An 18,677-nucleotide genomic window follows, 5' to 3' on the forward strand; every position below is an offset into this window, starting at 1 on the left:
GTTCTGTTACTTCTGTTTGTTAAGATAAAAACGTAGGTAATGTTTTCATTTACAGTGCAAGAGCAACAAGGATAGTATCTCGTGCACTTGAATGTAAAAGAGAAAAACAACCTGACACTTCAAGTTATTTTTAAATGCGCGCTAATAAATTAATTATCAATTTTGTAATGTGGTATTTGATTATTATAAAAAATTTAAGTAGGTCAGCTTTTAATTATCTTACGGTGTATATGTCGATTAAGGTAAAAAATGTCATTAATTTCTGCCACGTATTAAAAAAGTATATACATCATAGTTTATCACTTAGTGGTATACATAAAAATATTTATTAGTCAATCTAATGGATAAAAAAAATAACTTCCGTATATTTTTTAGTGTAAAAAAAATATTTTCATATTGATTATCGACTCAATGATTATTTTTCTTTTGTGAATTATTTTTAAATAATTTTATAATGTTTATTAATAAGATTATATTTTTGATATTAAACATAATTTTAACTTTAATTCTACCGTTAACTTGTTCGACAAATGGAAGCAATTCAAATTTATATTCGTGTGTCGAACACACTCAAATTGTGAGTAATTTAATATCTAATTAATGATTTGAAAGTTTATTAATATTATTTACATAAATTTTTTTAGTGTCATCCTTATCGTTTAATTGAATGTTGTGACACAGCTTTAACATGCAAACGATCAATTTCAAGAAATGATTGGATATGCGTAAAAGAAGGTATAATTATTATTCATATGATAAAAACAGAATTTAAAATTATATAAGAAGTAAGAGAATACTTTTTTTTTTTCTTGAAAAAGTTTTTTTCTCGTAAAATTTTCTTCTTGTAAGAAATCAATTGTATTTGTTTATGTAGCGAAGTTGGGAGAATATTGTGAAATTGATGAAGATTGTGATGCAACAATACATGCAAAATGTTCAGAAAATAACGAATGTGTTTGTAGATCGAAATATCTAAAAACAAGTGATTCAAGTTGTGCACCATTACTGGGTGAATTTTGTTGGAAAAATGAACGATGCATAAACGCTAATTCTGAATGTATTGATAATGAATGTAAATGCAAACATAATTACTTTCTTGATTCCACCAATACATGTCTACGAGGTAAATATAATTGTTAGAAAGAAAAATAAATATTCTCACTTACAGAATTAGTATATTACAAACCGAGAGAGGAAAGTCGGGAATTCCAGCCCATGTATGTAATTCCGTAACCCAGGCTAATGGCAAAAGTGGTAATCACGCGGATTATGACGTACTACCTTCCTCCGTGGTAGGTTTACTATTTTTCACTACATCTGCCCTTAAAAGTTTAAATTTTTAACTTTATATCAGTAGGGGGAGGGGGGGAATGGCGCATAAGCAATTCTTCCCCCAAACATTGACAAAAATGTAAACTTTCAGGTGCAGATCTAGTGAAAAATAGTATGCTCACCAAAGGGGAAGATAATACATCCCAAGCTGAGTCTGTAATTGCCTACCCGCCGAAGGCAAGGGTGACAAACACGCGGAATGGGATGTCCTATACCTTCCACTATGCTGAAACTGATCCCAAAATACTATTTCATGATACCAGCATCGAAACTTGAAGTTTCAGTGTCTCTACAACTAGTCGAAACAAGCTAATTTCAGCTTAACCCAAAAGTTCCCGTAGAATCCACTAGAATTGGTCAACAACCGCATAAAATTCAATAAACGTATTGATTTCTATGCGGTTTTTAACCCATCTGAATGGATTCTGTGGGAACTTGGATAGGAAGTCGAATGTCGTGAATGATTATTAGCAAACACGTAAACTGTGTTGCCTTTGCGATTTAGTTTTATAAAAATTAGTGTCAATAATAAATAATATTGATAGTTTCTGCTTAATTATAAATTGCAAATGATAATTTACGCTTACGCTAATAGTTGGTCACACATCGATCTTAAATTAACTTGATTCTGATTGACTGCTGACACTGAAACTTTAACTTCCAATGCAGGTAATCATGACAAATTCATGTCAGCTTCCTTCACCCTGGTCTGAAATTATTTTGTTTCATTTCTTGTCACAATACAATATTTTCTAATGATTGTTTTATATTATATTAATTTTAATTATACTTTTATAGCATTTATCGGTACACAATGCGAAAATGATGCAGATTGTGGCGGAATTAAATTCGCAACTTGCTTAGAAAATAAAACTTGTGCTTGTGCATTAAATACAATAGCTGAAAATCCAAGATTATGTTTACCACTTTTAGATGTATCTTGTCAAAAGAATGACCATTGCAAGATAGATAATTCAGAGTGTATTCAAAATAAATGCGTGTGCAAACCTCAATACCTGTTTTTTTCGAACGGTCAATGTATAACACGTAAGTAATAGCAATAAATACACTCTGAAAATTATATTTTTTAAGTGCGTTTGTTTTATACTGTAGCTTATTTAGGTATACCTTGTAACAATAATTCTCATTGTGAAATGTTTATAAATAAAACAAGATGCTCCAATAATAACCAATGCGAATGTGAGGATGATTACGGTCCGGCAATGAACAATACAGTATGCGCTCTCCTATTTAACATTGCATGTTCCGACAATGAATTGTGTGCTACAGAAAATTCTTTTTGTCATGATAATAAGTGTCAATGTAAAGCTAATTATGTTTATCGAGAATCAAAATGTGTACCAAGTATGTAAATTTGTGTTTAAAAAAAGAAGAAAAAGTTGAAAAGTAATTTAATTTTAATTTTGATCATTTCATTTCTTATTACAGTAACGCTACAAGATACAGATTATTCAATTTATATAAATTCCCATGCATCAGGATTATTAGGTACGTGGGTACTCATTTTTGTTTTTTTTTCTTTCTTAATAAAATGCTCTAATAATTAATTTTAAGTTCATATGTAACGTAATTATATTAAATTTTAATAAAAGTTGTTATTTGTAATTTTATTAAGTGGAACTTGGAAAATCTTGTGAAAAAGATGAAGATTGTAAAAATATTTTATATTCAAGATGCTCATTAAATAAAATATGCGTATGTAAAGAGCACAGTTTTTCAGTTGATAAGTTCACTTGCGCTCCAGCTTTGAATGGATTCTGTTTGAATGATGAACAGTGTATAATGAAGTCATCTCATTGTAAAGATAATACATGTCAATGTAAAGCTTTACGATCAGCAGTATCCTATAATCAATGTAAAGCTAGTGAGTATTCAGTTTTACTGCAAGTAAAATGAAAAATCAAATAATTTTTTATTTTAAGATCAGATTTAAAGATTACGCAAACTAAATAGTTCGTTTTTTTTTTTAGCACATCTATTATACACTTGTGATAAGAGTTCAGAGTGTAGTGATTTGTGGCATTCAAAGTGCTCATTAGATAATTTATGCACTTGTAACATAAATAATGTTGCTGTTGGCACATCATGTTTACCAATTTTAGGTGGATATTGTTGGAGAGATGATCAATGCAGCGCTGAAAATTCTGCTTGTATTAATTATTGGTGTGCATGTAAACCAAACTACGTTGCTGTCGCCAATAATCTCTGTATATTTGCTCATTAAACGTTTGTTTATGACTAATCTTTAAAAAACTCTTTAGGTCCTTGATAAATAATAAGAAAATTAAAGTTATAGTCTCAATTTAAAATAGTATATTGTGTGATAAGGGAAGAAATAAAATGATTTCAGACCAGGGTGAAGTTGGTTGACATTACCCGCAGTCTGAAATAGCGTTCCATCCTGAGTTACACACTAGACTTTTCATGATTTCCTGCATTGGAAGTTAAGGTTTCAGTGTCAGCAGTCAGTCAGAAACAAGTTAATTTACGACCAATGGTGTGATCAACTATTAAAAGAATGACAAGTATCAGAGAATTTATATTGGGAAAGCCTTCAGTAAGCGGGCAGTAAGATTATTTGTTTATTCCCAAGAGACGAAACAAGTTAGTTTCTGCCCGCTGGCTGAAAGCATTGACAATACACGCGTTTGCTAATATTAATTTGCGGTATTAAACTGAAATTATCTTATTTCGACTGGCTGTAGAGACACTGAAACTTCAAGTTTTGATGCTGGTATCGTGAAAAAGTTAGTGAGTGAATGTACCTAACAATTAGCAATTTTTAAAATTTTTAAATACATAAATATGATATAAGTGGAATAAAAATTGAAAAAAGGGTATTTAGATAAATGAGAAATTTGTACGTGCATTTATTTAAATTTCATTTTAATTATTTTAATCAATTAATTTATTTATTTATTTAAAATTTATAAATTGTCTCATATTTGCAAAATTCACGCATAAAAAGTTATATCTTTATTTTACGATAAGTTAATTTTAGTATTAACAATCAATTGAATTCAAAAATTTAAACATTTGAATTTTAAAATGATCCTAAAGTTAACAGACAATTAGCAATTGTCGTATTTTTTTGTTCCACAAGTCAATTACAAAAAAAAAAAAAAAAAAAAAAATATGCACATGTAGAAAATTAAAAAAACTATATGTGCAATTTTTCAAAATATTTTATTTTTATAATTCGTCGACTTTACAAAGATTTAAAAATTATTAGACGTCGGCTAACTTCAGTATCATAATTTAAAACTTTTCCCGCTACATTCAAAATTGAGCGCATGTGCATAAAATGCATGCTACCAACAAAAAAAAACTATATTCTTTCTTAAAACCATTTTCTTTCTTCGAGTAACAGACAACTTCGTGAAGTCCATACTCAAATAATACATATAATTTGTTAATAAATGGCAATGGCGTTAGTCATGATCGTTATCAAAAGGTGATTGTCACTGGTACACAGAATTGCGAGTAAAAGTTTATTTTAAATTTAAAATTAATCCAAGAAAAAAAAATAATAATAAATGTGATACGTGAGTTATTGAATATGAGGAGTGTTAATTTTTTAAATGTCATTACGACAATTTATTGTTTAACATGGCAAGGTAGAGTAATTTATGATGACGTTTATTATTTTGACAATATATACCGCTTAAAAAAAATATGCGTAGTATTTAATTGCTGCGGAATTTTTTCTAATGCATTTAATTTTTTCTATCCAACTGTCATTTATTTATTTTTTTTAGGTACAGCCTACGGTGGTTATGTCAAATTGACCCACGATGGACCAACAGTACAAGGTGGTATTATAACTTTTCAAGCAGATCTTTATTACAGTGACGGTACCAGACCTTCTGGTACATTTGTTTACATATGGAGAGATGACGCAGTCCCATCTCACCGATATGAGGTATCATGATAATTTTTATAACCAGTCATAATAAGTATTGAATAACAGTGTGTTACAAATACTTATTCAAATTTATATACTGTTATTTAGTCACCGATAACGTCAAATACCACAAATATTTGGAGCGTACAATATCCAGCAGAGTTATATCCAGTTGGAGAATATACTGTTGAAGTTAAAGTAGAACGTAAAGTATTTCTTTTCTGGCCGGAAATTACAAGTCAGCATCGAACGTTTGAAATAACTCGTAAGCTTTTTTTTTTTAAATTTATTTTGGTAATGGTCTATAATTGGGGCTCCACCTGTTTATGTCAAGCAAAAATCGATTGATATACATATTGCTTAGGGTCAAGTTGGATTGGTAAGTATGTATCGGCAGATTGAAGGTATATGTGCGCAATTGTGAATTTTGTAAGCACTAATAATTTATAGTTATACATATGAAAATATGTAAATTACACATACAATGCACACATACATTATACATATGTAAATTATGTTTATTTTTACTAATGATTTCAAAATTTCAAAGTTTCGTGCACACGTGCACTTTTTGCTATTGTGTACTTATTTATTTTTATTTATTTATTTAACGCCAATCGGCTTTACACTAATCAATATACAATGATAAAAACATATGAGTAAATAAAAAAAGAAAAATATTGGCTGAGGATGAGACAATTGTGTTGTCAAAAAAGTTAATGTTCGAGTAGTGGCGATTGATTAGTCTTGTTCTGTTGACCCATAAACTACGTAATTTTTATTTGATTTGACGGTATAGAGTAGTCGAAACATTCTAAGACCATATTCTATGTATTGACACTTGTCAACCATCAAACCCAAGGAAAATAAGTATGGGTTACGGTCCTATCGACCGTATATGTAGATTGTGGCATTTATCAAAACCTGTGTTGGGTTACAGGACGGTCCCCAAAGCCATTTGATCATGGCGGCAGTTTTCAGGACATCATAATAGATGATGGTATATATCAGGACATAAATCTATGAAAAACATCGTCCTGAAAACTAGTGCAACGAATAGTATATTTGTACGTGTGTTATAATAGATAGTAGATTCGTCCTGAGTATGTTAATAAACTCGTCAGAAAGAGTATGCCAATGTACTCTTGTACTATACCAATAGACTACACTATTCTAGTAGAGGAAGTCGTCCAAAATATTTGAATCTCTGTATTAGGTGAGCTGCTGCCCACCGTAAATGTGATGGTGTAACAAAAATATGTCAATTTTCAAGTATTACAAGAGCTCCAAAATTATTGTAGTTTTTATATCGACTTTTATAACCACTGACCATTTTACGGCTTCATAAAAATTATAATTGTATATTTAAAAATTTATTTTTTGAAAACTTCTAAGATCTCATGTTATTTTCATTAATTTTTTACCCTTGCAAGGTCTAGGAATCTTGTGTTATAGACAAAATTAAGACCTCAAACTTTAATCCGCCGTGTAACTAAATATGGAAAAATTTTATTTATAGAAATTTAAAATGCAAGCATTTGGAACTGAAAAATGTATGGAGCTCCACTTATAAACCATTACTATTATTTTTAATTACTGTGTTATAATTATTAATTATATTAAATTTTTTGTAGCTCTCCTTAATGGTAATATAACAATAAAACAATCTAATAACACCCTGACAAGTGAATATGTATCGTCCGACTCAGAAGCGGAAGTAGTGATTAAATTACGTAAAGGCGACATTGATTATATTGAAGCGAATGCTACTGAGATAACTACTTTTTGGTTTGTCGACTGCAAATATTATGGGCAAAGTAATGATTATACTTTTCATTATAACTTTACAAAGCCAGAAACTGTGGCGTCATTAGAAGCACTGGTGGTTGCTTCGTATGATCCTCCTACGACTATTCCACATCCGACAACAACACCAGCAACAACAACAACAACAACTACCTCAGCACCACCTTCAAATGGAACCATTCCTTCAAATAGTACTACCAGTAACACGACCACGACTACGACTACTCCTAAACCAATCACGACAACACTTAAACCAGCAGTGACAACTCCAAGCACGAACTCCTCGACAACTCCGTCAACCGACGGGTCTAGTATTGACTATAAAAATATTTCATTGCCATACGTTTGTGTAAATACGTCCTTAGTATCGCCGGATCCTAAGAAAACATACGGATATTTTCAGAGAGAAATTAAAGTCAGAGGTATCGTGTCCCGCTTAAATATCAATACAATTTATTTATCAAGGATAACAAGCGTAGGAGTAATAATTGATTAATTTTTATTTATATATTTTAGCTCCGATTAAAAATATAACTGTTGAAGGAACTAATTGGATAAAGCCATGGGATCTATTGTCTTTAAATGTCACGTGTCATGGATCTGGTCCCTTTTATAAATGTCTTGAGTACCATCGCGGCAATTATAATATAACTGGGAATGAAACATGCGATAACGGCGAACTGCTTAACTCTTGTAATTTTTCCATAAGTCATTATTTCTTAGATCCTAATGTTTATACAATAATAATGATACTTAAGAATGACGTCAGTGTGCACGTTTATCCATTAACTATTAACATTTATGAAGGTAATTATTTTTATTTATATAAGTTTAAATAATAATTAATGTATAATTTAATAAACTGGCTTAACTTTTTTTTTTTTAGTTACGACAAAAGCTCAGTTATCGGTAATTGTCGTACCAGTATCCTGTACACTGGCTGCTGTGGTATTAATAGTATTTGGTATCGCATATTATCTACAAAGTCGAGCACGTTTTAATGTTGAAGTTGCAGACTTTGATTTCGGTCAAAGTAATCCAGAAATGGAGTACAAGACATTCACTGAACGTCTACGTGATTCGTTTAATAGCACCGTAAGCGATGGATACCAAAAATTAAAAATAACATCACCCTATTATGGGAGCATGAACTGATGGAAATTATTTTAACATCATAATTAACGCATGAGTAATAATTACTGAAACCACTTAAACAAATTTTTTTTTCAAGCCCATTCTCAGTGCCTCCTAGTTTTTTAAAATATTGAATGACCTTGAATCGTTACAACTATTAAAATTTTTCCAATTAATTAAAAGAAAGTTGAAGCATAAATTGAAAAAAAGACAACGTTCGTTGGAGTTAAACAAAATTTTTTGAATAAATTTTAGCCTACCAAATTTGAAAATTCAAACTAGAAAATTGACATGAAGATTTTACTGAAATTTATTTTTCAAATTTCGTTTACCTTCTAATTGACATCAATAGTAAATAATTTTTTTTTAAGTCTATGTCTCAGCGAAATTATAACTGCGTTGTCTTTTTTTCAATTAATGCTTTAACTTTTTTTAAATTAATTATCAAAGTTTTATACGGTCATTACAATTGAAAGTCATTGAATATTTTTAAAAAATGGTAGGTATTGTCTGAAAATGCCCTTATATGCTTGATTTGCACATACCTGCACTTAAGTTTAACATATTAATATACAAATTATAATAATCCGCTTGTTTTTGCTAAATCTATTTTAATTAAATTATTTCTTCTTCAAATATAGTAAACTATTACTAACAACGTATTGATAAATAATAAGGGTATTATTTTTTCCAGGGTTACAAGCAGTTGGGTGATCCAAAAACTATGCAAAATTAAATCCAAGATTTAATTCAAAACCTCAAGACAAAGATGTTATTTTAAAGAAGCAAAGATTATTTACACATAGATTTATATTATATTACACTATAACAGTCGACGAAATGTTTATTTTATATTTTTCCATGAATTTACATTAACTGACCCATATGAAAAAACATCGTTCTAAAAAAGTTTATGACAGTGAACTTACAAATTTGAGGCCATTCTGAACTTTGAGTTGATCATTTTTAGAACTTTCAAAAAATTGAATATAAAAATTTACCTCCAGTCCTCGTTCTTACAAAGAGCCAAAAAACTTTCATAATTCATTTTAATTTTTGCTTAAAAATTTAAAAAAAAGTACCTGGAAAGTACTCACCTAAGTAGCACAGAGACAACTTTAAGATGTCTTTCGAAAGGACAGCAAATTTTACTTTCTTTCTAAGCCAAGTTTTCTTAAATAAATAAAACGTACAGATGTCGGTTCTATACTGGGAGAATTATTTAATAAATTTTACTGGTTAATTGTGAGTAAAACTGAGCCAGGATAAATGATTACTCTGCTGTTTCTAAATAGTCTTCAACTATAGACTTAAAAAAACTCAACTTTGGGTAATTTTTAAATAAAGAAGAGTAAAAAATAAAACAAAAGGAATTAGTTTTTATTAGTCCCTTAATTATTTTGTTTTATGGCCTAGGTTTGCTCTAAATTGTAGGGTAAATTTTATCCAAAAATTCTTTCCATGTAGAAGTCAGAAGATTTTTATTTCCCGTCTTAAAAAAGTCATTTCAATTAAAAAATTGTTAAGTCTTTTAAGCAGATATTTTTTCGGTGACATAAATTTTTGATTTTGTCACCATTTTGGTGCCTTATCAATAGCTCAAAAAACTGTTATAGATGTCACAAATCCAAGTGCACTTTCGGTTAGTTGAAAGCTTATTTACTCTTTAATATTTTCAAAGTTTAAAAATAGATCAACTCAAAATTCAGAATCGTCTTAAATATGGAAGCTCACATTAATATTTTATGAAAATTTTTTGAACGAATTTTTTTACACGGGGAATCTCTATTCCAATGAAACATTATTAATGACATTTACTTTTAATATTATATTTATATTTTTAAAAAACACTGTTGTAATGTTTCGTAGGCTGTGAATTTAATTCGATTGCGTTACGATTTACATTAGAAGAAACAAACCTGGCGGATTCCAAATACAGTTAATTACGATAATTACCGTAATTTACTGCATTTTTATCGTTAAATCGGTATTTCTACGACAAATTTCCCGCATTTTACGCTAATTTATGGCATTTTTACCGAGTATACTGTATGCTTTTTTATTTTAACAGTGCAATACTGTACTTTATATTAAAATACCGTAGGATTGCCGAAATTAGCCGGTAAATTCTGATCCTGAAGTTAATAGACAATTAGTAATTTTCGAATTTTTTTTTTCAACAAATCAATTATTAAAAAAAAAAAAACTAAAAATATGCACATGGAGAAAATTTAAAAATCTGCAGGTGCAATTTTTTCAAATATTTAATTTTTTATGATTTATTACTTAAAAAAAAATCTCAAAATTATTCGACGTCAGCTAACTTCAGTATCATGGCAAATTACCGGTTGTTCACCGCAAATTTACTGTAAAATGCCTTAATTACCGCAAAATGCTGCAATTCACCGTAAAATGGAATTTTTCCCACTACCGTTCATTACGGTAATTACTGTAATTTGAATCCACCAGGGAAAAAATTTTTACGCTTTCATCATCGTCTACAATAATAGAATTTTTTTTAAAAAACTGATTATAATTATGAATTTTTTTTTAAATATAATTTTTAATTACAGAGTAATATATAATTTTTTTAAGACGTATTGGTATTATGAAGACGTAATAACAATAAAATAATTGTAATAATGCTTCACTTGTGTACATAAGTCCAGTATTGAAGTAAAAAAAAAAGGTGTTGAAATATTTAACATGTATTGTATATAGATAAATAAACGTAATTATTTAATTATATATATGTGGGGTAATTAAAAAAAAAATTCTTTTCTTTGTAAGATAAAATTATTTATTTTTTATCTCAAGGTTGATTGCTCAGTTGATAATGCAGTAAGTTTAGAAACATGGCGATGGCGATCTGTGATGATACTCCAAGAATTACTAACACGAGTGATGCATAGTTTTGTTCTATTGTTTAAAAAAATATCAAGTGTTTAAAAAATAATAATAAATAATTCCAAATGTTACGACGTCGCAAAATAAACTATAAATTTATTCGCAGGACAATGCGAAGGTGAGTTTTTTTTCGTGGGTGTGTTATCTATATATATTTACATATATATAATAGTGATCCAGTTAGAAAAAAAATAAATTGCTGCTGCTAAATTGCTGGTTATAATAAATAAATAACGTATTTATAAATAATAACATGTTAAATTATAAGTAAATAAATTCAAATAATTGCGCAAACAATAAAAAAAAAAACCAACAATGTCACTGGTTGCAATAAAACAATCACGTCAGGGTAATGGACACGACGACGATGATGATGATAATCATGATGTGGAGCGTCGTGAAGAAAAAGAAGATTGGGAATTACCACTTGCTTTTAATAAACCGAGACATACTGCGACTATTGAGGGTATCAATTGTATAACACAATTTTGGAGATTAAAAGAACGGGTATGGTATCTAAATGTATAACAATGCGTGTTTTTATCACAATAGATGATGATGATAATAATAATGAGCTTTTTATTTTTTTAAAATAGATGAAAACAGTGAGCGTAGCTCTGGTTCTCTGTTTGAATGTGGGCGTTGATCCTCCAGATATTGTCAAGACTCAGCCTTGTGCACGACTAGAGTGTTGGATTGGTAATTTTATTTATTATTTATAATGTACAGTAATACTATTAAAATAGTCAGTGTGTTGTGTACATGTGCTCATGTATAATAAGTCTCTTATTATGTAATCGTAATTGAGATAGCACATAAAGAGAGATGACATACAGTACAATTTACTCAGTCGATAATAAAAATTACGTGTATGTAATTTAAGGGTAGGCAGTATGAACCGAATTTTCGAATTTTACTTTTTTAATTACGTTTTGAATTATTACGTCACTCGAATGAGGAAAATCTTACGAGAAACTTTGTCTTACACATTTTTTTGGAAGCGATAAAAATTGTTATTGTTAATATGAGTAAGGTAATGAGGAAAATTATTTTCCAGTCATATTTACACAAAAAAGAAAGATTTTTTGAAGCAAGAAATAGTATATTTATTATGAAGTGAAACCAAATATTTTCTTAGGATTAGAAAAAGATTTTTGGCTCAATAAATTTTTTCTCATTCCAAGAATATTTTCGTTTTCAATTCATAACGCAAAGAATTTCTTAGGGCCAGTTTTTCAAACCAGGTTTATTTTTTTCGGGTTGAAATTAATATTGCTAGTTTATCTATACAATATTAATACACAGATATACTAGCAATAATAATTAAAATCCAAGTTTAGAAAAACCAGGTCTGAAAAACTGGCCCTTAGGGCAAGTAAAAATTTTTCGCGCCAAAAAATCATTTTTCTGTATACCCAAGTAGCACACAGTCAACTTTAAGATGTCTTAAGGATGTCTTTGAAAAGGACAAGACAAATTTTTTTTTGTCTCAAAGTCATCTTTTTTGATATGAATATGACATGCAAATGTTGGTTCCGGAGACAGAAAAAATTTGTGTTGTTTTTCCTGTCTTATGTCAATTAAAAAATCGTTTAGTAGGTATTTGTTCGGTGACATAAATTTTTGATCGTTGTGTCAACATATTGATGCCTTATTGACAAGTCAAAAAGTAGCCTAAAAACTGATATCTTATAGATGTCACAAAAGCAAGTGTGCTACCTGGGATATTATCTTGACTTTAATTTGTGCCTTTTCACGGTTCAAACTTTTTTTCATTGCCAAGTATCGAGATAAATAAATTTATTTATAACATTCGAATTACATTTAAATTACGCGGGAAAAAAGACAATCGTATTTATTTTCTTTGAATAAATTAATATTTTAACTACTTTGTCACTGAATATGACTGTGTATATATATGAGTAAGATGACTAATAAAAGAAAATTGACCGTGTGTAGATTTTTTTTTCAAGAATTCCATTATCCGAAATCAATAAGTTTGAGAATTAATGAGGAGATTTGTCTTATTAAATTTTAATGATAATAAAAATAAATAAAAGATTCTAGAGTAGAGGTTTTAGTCAACAGTTAAATTCAAATTGTATTTAATAAATTTGGTAGTAATGCTCAGCAATTGCGTAGAGACTGTAGGTTGCTCGTAACAAATTAATAAATTAAAAGAAAAGTTAAATTAAAAAATTCGGTTAGTATGGTCCGACCTCAATTATCTACTATTATTTATAACAAGACCACCAGTATTCGAATCTCCACGTCAAAGTCCTCATAGAGCCCGGAAATGAACCAAGATCTTAAGCGTATCAAAACCCTGGATCCGCAGCACTTTTAATATTTTGTTCGCACTAGAGTATTTTGCCTATGGGTGAAACTCTAATCTGCATGTTGTACTTTGTCACCGCAATTATTTATTGTCTTTAGACAGATTATAGTTTTGCGTTTAATAAAATAATAGAAAAAAACTATTACTTATAATTTATACTTGAATATTTATAAAATTACAGACCCGCTGTCAGTGAGTCCGCAAAAAGCGTTAGAAACAATAGGAAGTAATTTACAAAAACAATACGAGCGATGGCAGCCACGTGCTCGGTACAAGCAGAGTCTAGACCCGACAGTAGAGGAGGTCAAGAAATTATGCACGTCTTTGCGTAGAAATGCCAAAGAAGAGCGAGTGTTGTTTCATTACAATGGCCATGGAGTCCCAAAGCCAACAAGTAATGGCGAAATTTGGGTTTTCAATCGAACGTATACGCAGTACATTCCATTATCTGTTTACGATTTGCAAACTTGGATGGGCGCACCGAGTATTTATGTATATGATTGCTCCAATGCTGGTATTATTGTTGATTCATTTCAACAGTTTGCTGAACAGCATGAAAAAGAGTACGAGATTGAAAAACAAAATCGTGCTGCTGGTGTCGCTGGTATTCAAATGCCATCATATAAAAATTGTATCCAATTAGCCGCTTGTGCGGCCAATCAAATATTACCAATGAATCCGGATTTGCCGGCTGATGTTTTTACCTCTTGCTTGACTACTCCAATAAAAATAGCTTTACGTTGGTTTGTTATGCAGAATACTTCTAAGTTAGTTCCTAAGATTTCATTGGACCTTATTGATAAGTAAGTGTAATTTTTCTATCATATTGATTTGCAGTCGAACTTCATTAACTTGGATACCATTATCTCGGAACTTCCTCTCAATCTTGAGCCTCACGAGCTACACTGTCTCCCATCCTATGCTATACGTTTGTATATGTCTGTGTATATTTATATGTTCATCATACATGTACATAGTAAAAAATATTGCGTAACTGTGTTAAAAACGGTCCGTATTAAATTTTTTGTGTTAAATCATGGCAAAAAAATTAAATGTAAAAGTTAACATTTTTTTGTGTCGCTGACATTTAAAAAGTGTTCTATTTTTTCGTATTACACGAATTTTCAGTCAAGATTTTAATACAAATTTTATGTTAAAATTCAACCCAAATATTGTGTAGACCGTTTCTAGCACTCAGATTATGTTGATTTTAACACAACCCCGATAGTCAACCTGGCAGCAAATTAACGATGACCTACTGCAGTAACTTGTCATCAAGTTGGTGGCAAAGGTTGACATTCCATTAATTGACGGAAAGTTTCCTTCAGTTTTCTCAGAAATTTGGTAACAATTTGTAGTCAAAAGCTGAAAGTTGTCGTCAATTTGCAACTGATTGACAACAACTTTCTGACCAAAAAGTCTTGCTATCAGGGAATATTTTTTACTGTGATGTAAGAGCACATGCGTTATAGTTTACTTTTCAAAGGAGAAAGGGCATCCGTTAACTCGGAACTCCCAATAAATTTCAGCTCCTTCGTAGACTAACTGTCCAAGTTAATGAAGTTTGACTGTGTTTATTTAAAAAATTTATTATAGTGATTGTTATTGATGAATTTTTATTAGGATTCCTGGACAATTGACTGATCGACGAACTATGCTTGGAGAATTAAATTGGATATTTACAGCAATCACAGACACTATCGCGTGGAATACATTACCCCGTGATTTATTTCAACGTTTATTTAGACAAGATTTACTAGTAGCTAGCTTATTCAGAAATTTTTTACTTGCTGAACGAATACTGCGTTCTTACGATTGTACACCAGTATCTTGCCCCAGACTACCGCCTACTTATCAACATCCAATGTGGCAGGCATGGGATTTAGCGCTTGATTTATGCTTATCACAATTGCCATTAATATTAGAGTCCGAAGATCAATTTGTACATTCGCCATTCTTCGAGGAACAATTAACAGCATTTCAAGTATGGTTAACACTCGGGTCTAAGAATCGTGATCCGCCTGAGCAGTTACCAATTGTCTTACAAGTTTTATTGAGTCAAGTTCATCGACTTCGTGCTTTAGAACTGCTTGGAAAATTTCTAGATCTCGGTCCATGGGCTGTCAACTTAGCACTGAGCGTTGGAATATTTCCTTATGTTTTAAAATTATTGCAGAGCAGTGCTAGAGAACTACGGCCACTTTTGGTATTTATTTGGGCTAAAATTCTCGCAGTGGACAGCTCGTGTCAAGCTGATTTGGTGCGCGATGGTGGGCACAAGTACTTTTTGTCTGTATTACAAGATACGTCAATGGCAAGTGAACATCGTACTCTAGCTACATTTGTGCTGGCTAGTATCGTAAATAATTACCCACTTGGACAAGAAGCAGCTCTCCAAGGTAGTCTAGTGTCCATTTGTCTTGAACAATTAAACGATTCAAATCCTTTACTGAGACAATGGCTTTGTCTTTGCCTCGGCAGAATTTGGCATAATTACGAGAAGGCTCGATGGTGTGGAGTTCGTGATACTGCTCATGAAAAATTATCTATACTGCTTCAAGATCCGATACCGGAAGTAAGAACTGCTAGTGTTTATGCTCTCGGTACTTTTGTCAATAGTGTTACTAAACGCAGTGAACATGCGAATAATATTGATCAGATAATAGCAATGACACTTATAAATAATGTCACGCACGACATGTCGCCATTAGTGAGAAAGGAATTAGTCGTTGCATTACAATGGATGGTACAACATTTTGAAAACTCATTTGTAACATTGGCTGTTGCTGAAGAAAACTCACGCCGAGATCTTGTGGTCGAAACATTTTCACCGTTCAGCGGAATGAGACGAATTGGATCAAGAGATCGGTTAAAAATGTTGCCGCCAAATAATTCACACTCATCGGACACCGGGATTGAAAGTTTGGGTTCTGATCGGATTAAAAGAGTCTCCTCATCATCGTCAATCAGCAGTTTAGGTATAAAAATAAATGTTAATAATGACAATTAATTATTAATAATTATTATTAATTACTCGATAAGGGTGGAGGTTAATGTATTGTCTTGTTTCACTGCGCTCACTATAGGAAATAATTGGGAATTCGTAAGGAAGCCTTGCGAGTCTCTGGGTAATATTAATTTATAATTTAAATAAATTTATATTTATTAACTATCGTTATTTTTTATATTTTATTTTAGGTCACAGTTCACTGGGTAATTTACCGAGTCTTTCATACGGAAGTGTCTACATGAAATTATGGCACGGACTCGCTGCTTTGGACAATGACCCTCATCCAGGTGTCGCGGGAATGTCGCTAAAAGTAACAACTCATATACGTAATCAAGTGAAGGAGTCATCAGCGCCGAAAGAAGTGTCGGAAACTAAAATAGCTTCATCACTGTCACTTCCACCATCGCCGTCAAATCGCACAAGTTACCTCAATAAAGACTCTCCGCCTACGACAAACTCGACGTCTGATTTATTACGATCGTCACGTGTACCTGTCTATGGAAATCGTATCAGAAAACCAATTCCAAATACAATATCCGAGGAGACAGATGAAATAATTGGCTTACGTAAGCCACTCACGAGCTCACAATTTGTTGAATGGAGCTGCGCTCAATTTGCTCAGCCAGTGAGTTTTGACAGCGTGACAGAATCAACAAGTGATATGGAGAGCCGAGCGCACTATGAACGCGAATGGAGATATTTACGTAACTCAAGACAGCGACGTGACGCGCGTGAAGAGTATCAGAAAACACACGCATCGAGAATTGAATCCCAGATATTTCACAGTCGCTGTCCACAACAACCTGACGCTGTCATGCTTCATCCATTCGATTCGCACGTGGTCGTGGCGTGTAAAGACAGTTTTGGAATATGGGACTGGCATTCGGGTACTAAGTTGACTTATCATACGTCTCGAAATAGCAAGACGTCTGCTAAAATTACCACACTGGAGTTTATCAACTCCCACGACGTTTCATTTTTGATGACCGGGTCAGACGATGGCGCGGTGCGAGTTTGGAAAAATTATTGCAACTTATTAGGCCGTGAACCCACGTTACTGACCGCTTGGCAAGCGTTAGCAGACGTTCAACCGGCAACGAAAGCTTCTGTAGCTTCTGCAGGACTGGTCACTAGTTGGGAGCAACGATCTTTGACGTTAGCAGCCTCTGGAGATGTAAGAGTTGTCAGACTTTGGGATGCCGAAACGGAATTGAAGAAACAGGACTTGCCTACCGGTGCTGACTGTTGCGTCACGTGTTTAGATACCGACGGAACAGGTATATTTAGTATACGTTTTTTTTTCTCTTTGTGTTTATTTTTCTTTTTATCATCTTTATTTCTTACTTTTTCTATTGTAACTTATTATTATGAGTATTGATGTCTTTGTATTCCTAAGAACATAAAATCTCGACCCTTTGCAGGTTCAATGATGGTCCTTGGCTGTGGCGACGGTTCAGTCCGACTGTTTGATCGCCGATTACCACCCGCTGAAGCGAGAATAATGACCTGGCGTGAACACAATGCCTGGGTTCTTGGTGCTTATTTACTTAAATCCAACGGCTTACAGACAGACCGTTTGATTACTGGTTCATCCAGTGGCGACGTTAGAATATTTGATCTCAGAAAAAATTCATCTATAAATGTTATACAAACTACTCAAGGTCTTACAGCATTTACTGTTCACCCAGTCGCTAATCTTTTTGCATGGTAAGTTTGTACCGAAATTTACTTTTACTTTACATCAGCGTCTTACCTTTTTTTTATCTTTTAAACAATGCCAATAAATTTAATTTTATCTTTACAGTGGATCTATGCATCACTGCATCAGTATATACAATACAACGACAAACCATCTCGTGAATACAATAAAATTCCACGAAGGATTTATGAGTACACGAATAAGTCCTGTGAGCTGCTTAAATTTCCATCCGTACCGGGTGATCCTTGCTGCTGGATGTATTGACAATTCTATAACTGCTTATGCTGCTGAACCTCGTAGATGACTGTCGGAGATTGAATCCACTCACAGCGCGTACGTTCTTTAATACCAAAAAAAAAAAAAAAAGAATGAAATAATGAATTATAAAAAAAAAAGTAACTTAAAAATTCAAAAATTTTTTTTCACTCACACTAGTATTGCGTAATTTATGATTAGCGGAAATAACACACTACTGCGCTAATAATCGAACTAATAAACAATGATTGTACATAATTGATAAAATATA

General features: G+C 31.7%; 3 protein-coding genes across 5 annotated transcripts; all 3 read left to right on the forward strand.

Moving 5' to 3' along the window:
* The first annotated feature begins 138 nt into the window (after positions 1-138).
* On the forward strand, positions 139-3,595 carry LOC103574069 (rh5-interacting protein). 2 transcript variants are annotated; one of them, XM_008553405.3, is made up of 8 exons: positions 139-577; positions 645-735; positions 875-1,123; positions 2,131-2,379; positions 2,455-2,697; positions 2,782-2,841; positions 2,969-3,217; positions 3,324-3,595. In XM_008553405.3, the coding sequence occupies exons 1-8, from the start codon at positions 455-457 to the stop codon at positions 3,575-3,577; spliced, it is 1,518 nt and encodes a 505-aa protein (XP_008551627.1). In that variant the 5' UTR covers positions 139-454; the 3' UTR covers positions 3,578-3,595. The 2 variants fall into 2 exon arrangements, with proteins under 2 accessions (XP_008551627.1, XP_008551626.1); XM_008553404.3 differs by having other exon boundaries at positions 215-577; positions 2,446-2,697.
* Positions 3,596-4,528: 933 nt separating this feature from the next.
* LOC106693236 (location of vulva defective 1) lies at positions 4,529-10,945 on the forward strand. 2 transcript variants are annotated; one of them, XM_014439909.2, is made up of 7 exons: positions 4,529-4,970; positions 5,112-5,275; positions 5,366-5,522; positions 6,892-7,485; positions 7,580-7,870; positions 7,950-8,252; positions 8,892-10,945. In XM_014439909.2, exons 1-6 carry the CDS (start codon positions 4,913-4,915, stop codon positions 8,216-8,218), a joined length of 1,533 nt encoding a protein of 510 aa, XP_014295395.1. In that variant the 5' UTR covers positions 4,529-4,912; the 3' UTR covers positions 8,219-8,252; positions 8,892-10,945. The 2 variants fall into 2 exon arrangements, with proteins under 2 accessions (XP_014295395.1, XP_014295396.1); XM_014439910.2 differs by having other exon boundaries at positions 4,532-4,970; positions 7,950-8,158; positions 8,892-10,789.
* On the forward strand, positions 10,856-18,520 carry LOC103574178 (regulatory-associated protein of mTOR). The gene is made up of 9 exons (XM_014439907.2): positions 10,856-10,928; positions 11,015-11,611; positions 11,701-11,803; positions 13,624-14,245; positions 15,066-16,420; positions 16,529-16,570; positions 16,641-17,729; positions 17,874-18,159; positions 18,257-18,520. The coding sequence occupies exons 2-9, from the start codon at positions 11,420-11,422 to the stop codon at positions 18,453-18,455; spliced, it is 3,888 nt and encodes a 1,295-aa protein (XP_014295393.1). The 5' UTR covers positions 10,856-10,928; positions 11,015-11,419; the 3' UTR covers positions 18,456-18,520.
* The last annotated feature ends 157 nt before the right edge of the window (positions 18,521-18,677 follow it).

This window comes from Microplitis demolitor, chromosome 7 (assembly GCF_026212275.2).
Source record: "Microplitis demolitor isolate Queensland-Clemson2020A chromosome 7, iyMicDemo2.1a, whole genome shotgun sequence".
NCBI classification, from domain to species: Eukaryota; Metazoa; Arthropoda; class Insecta; order Hymenoptera; family Braconidae; genus Microplitis; species Microplitis demolitor.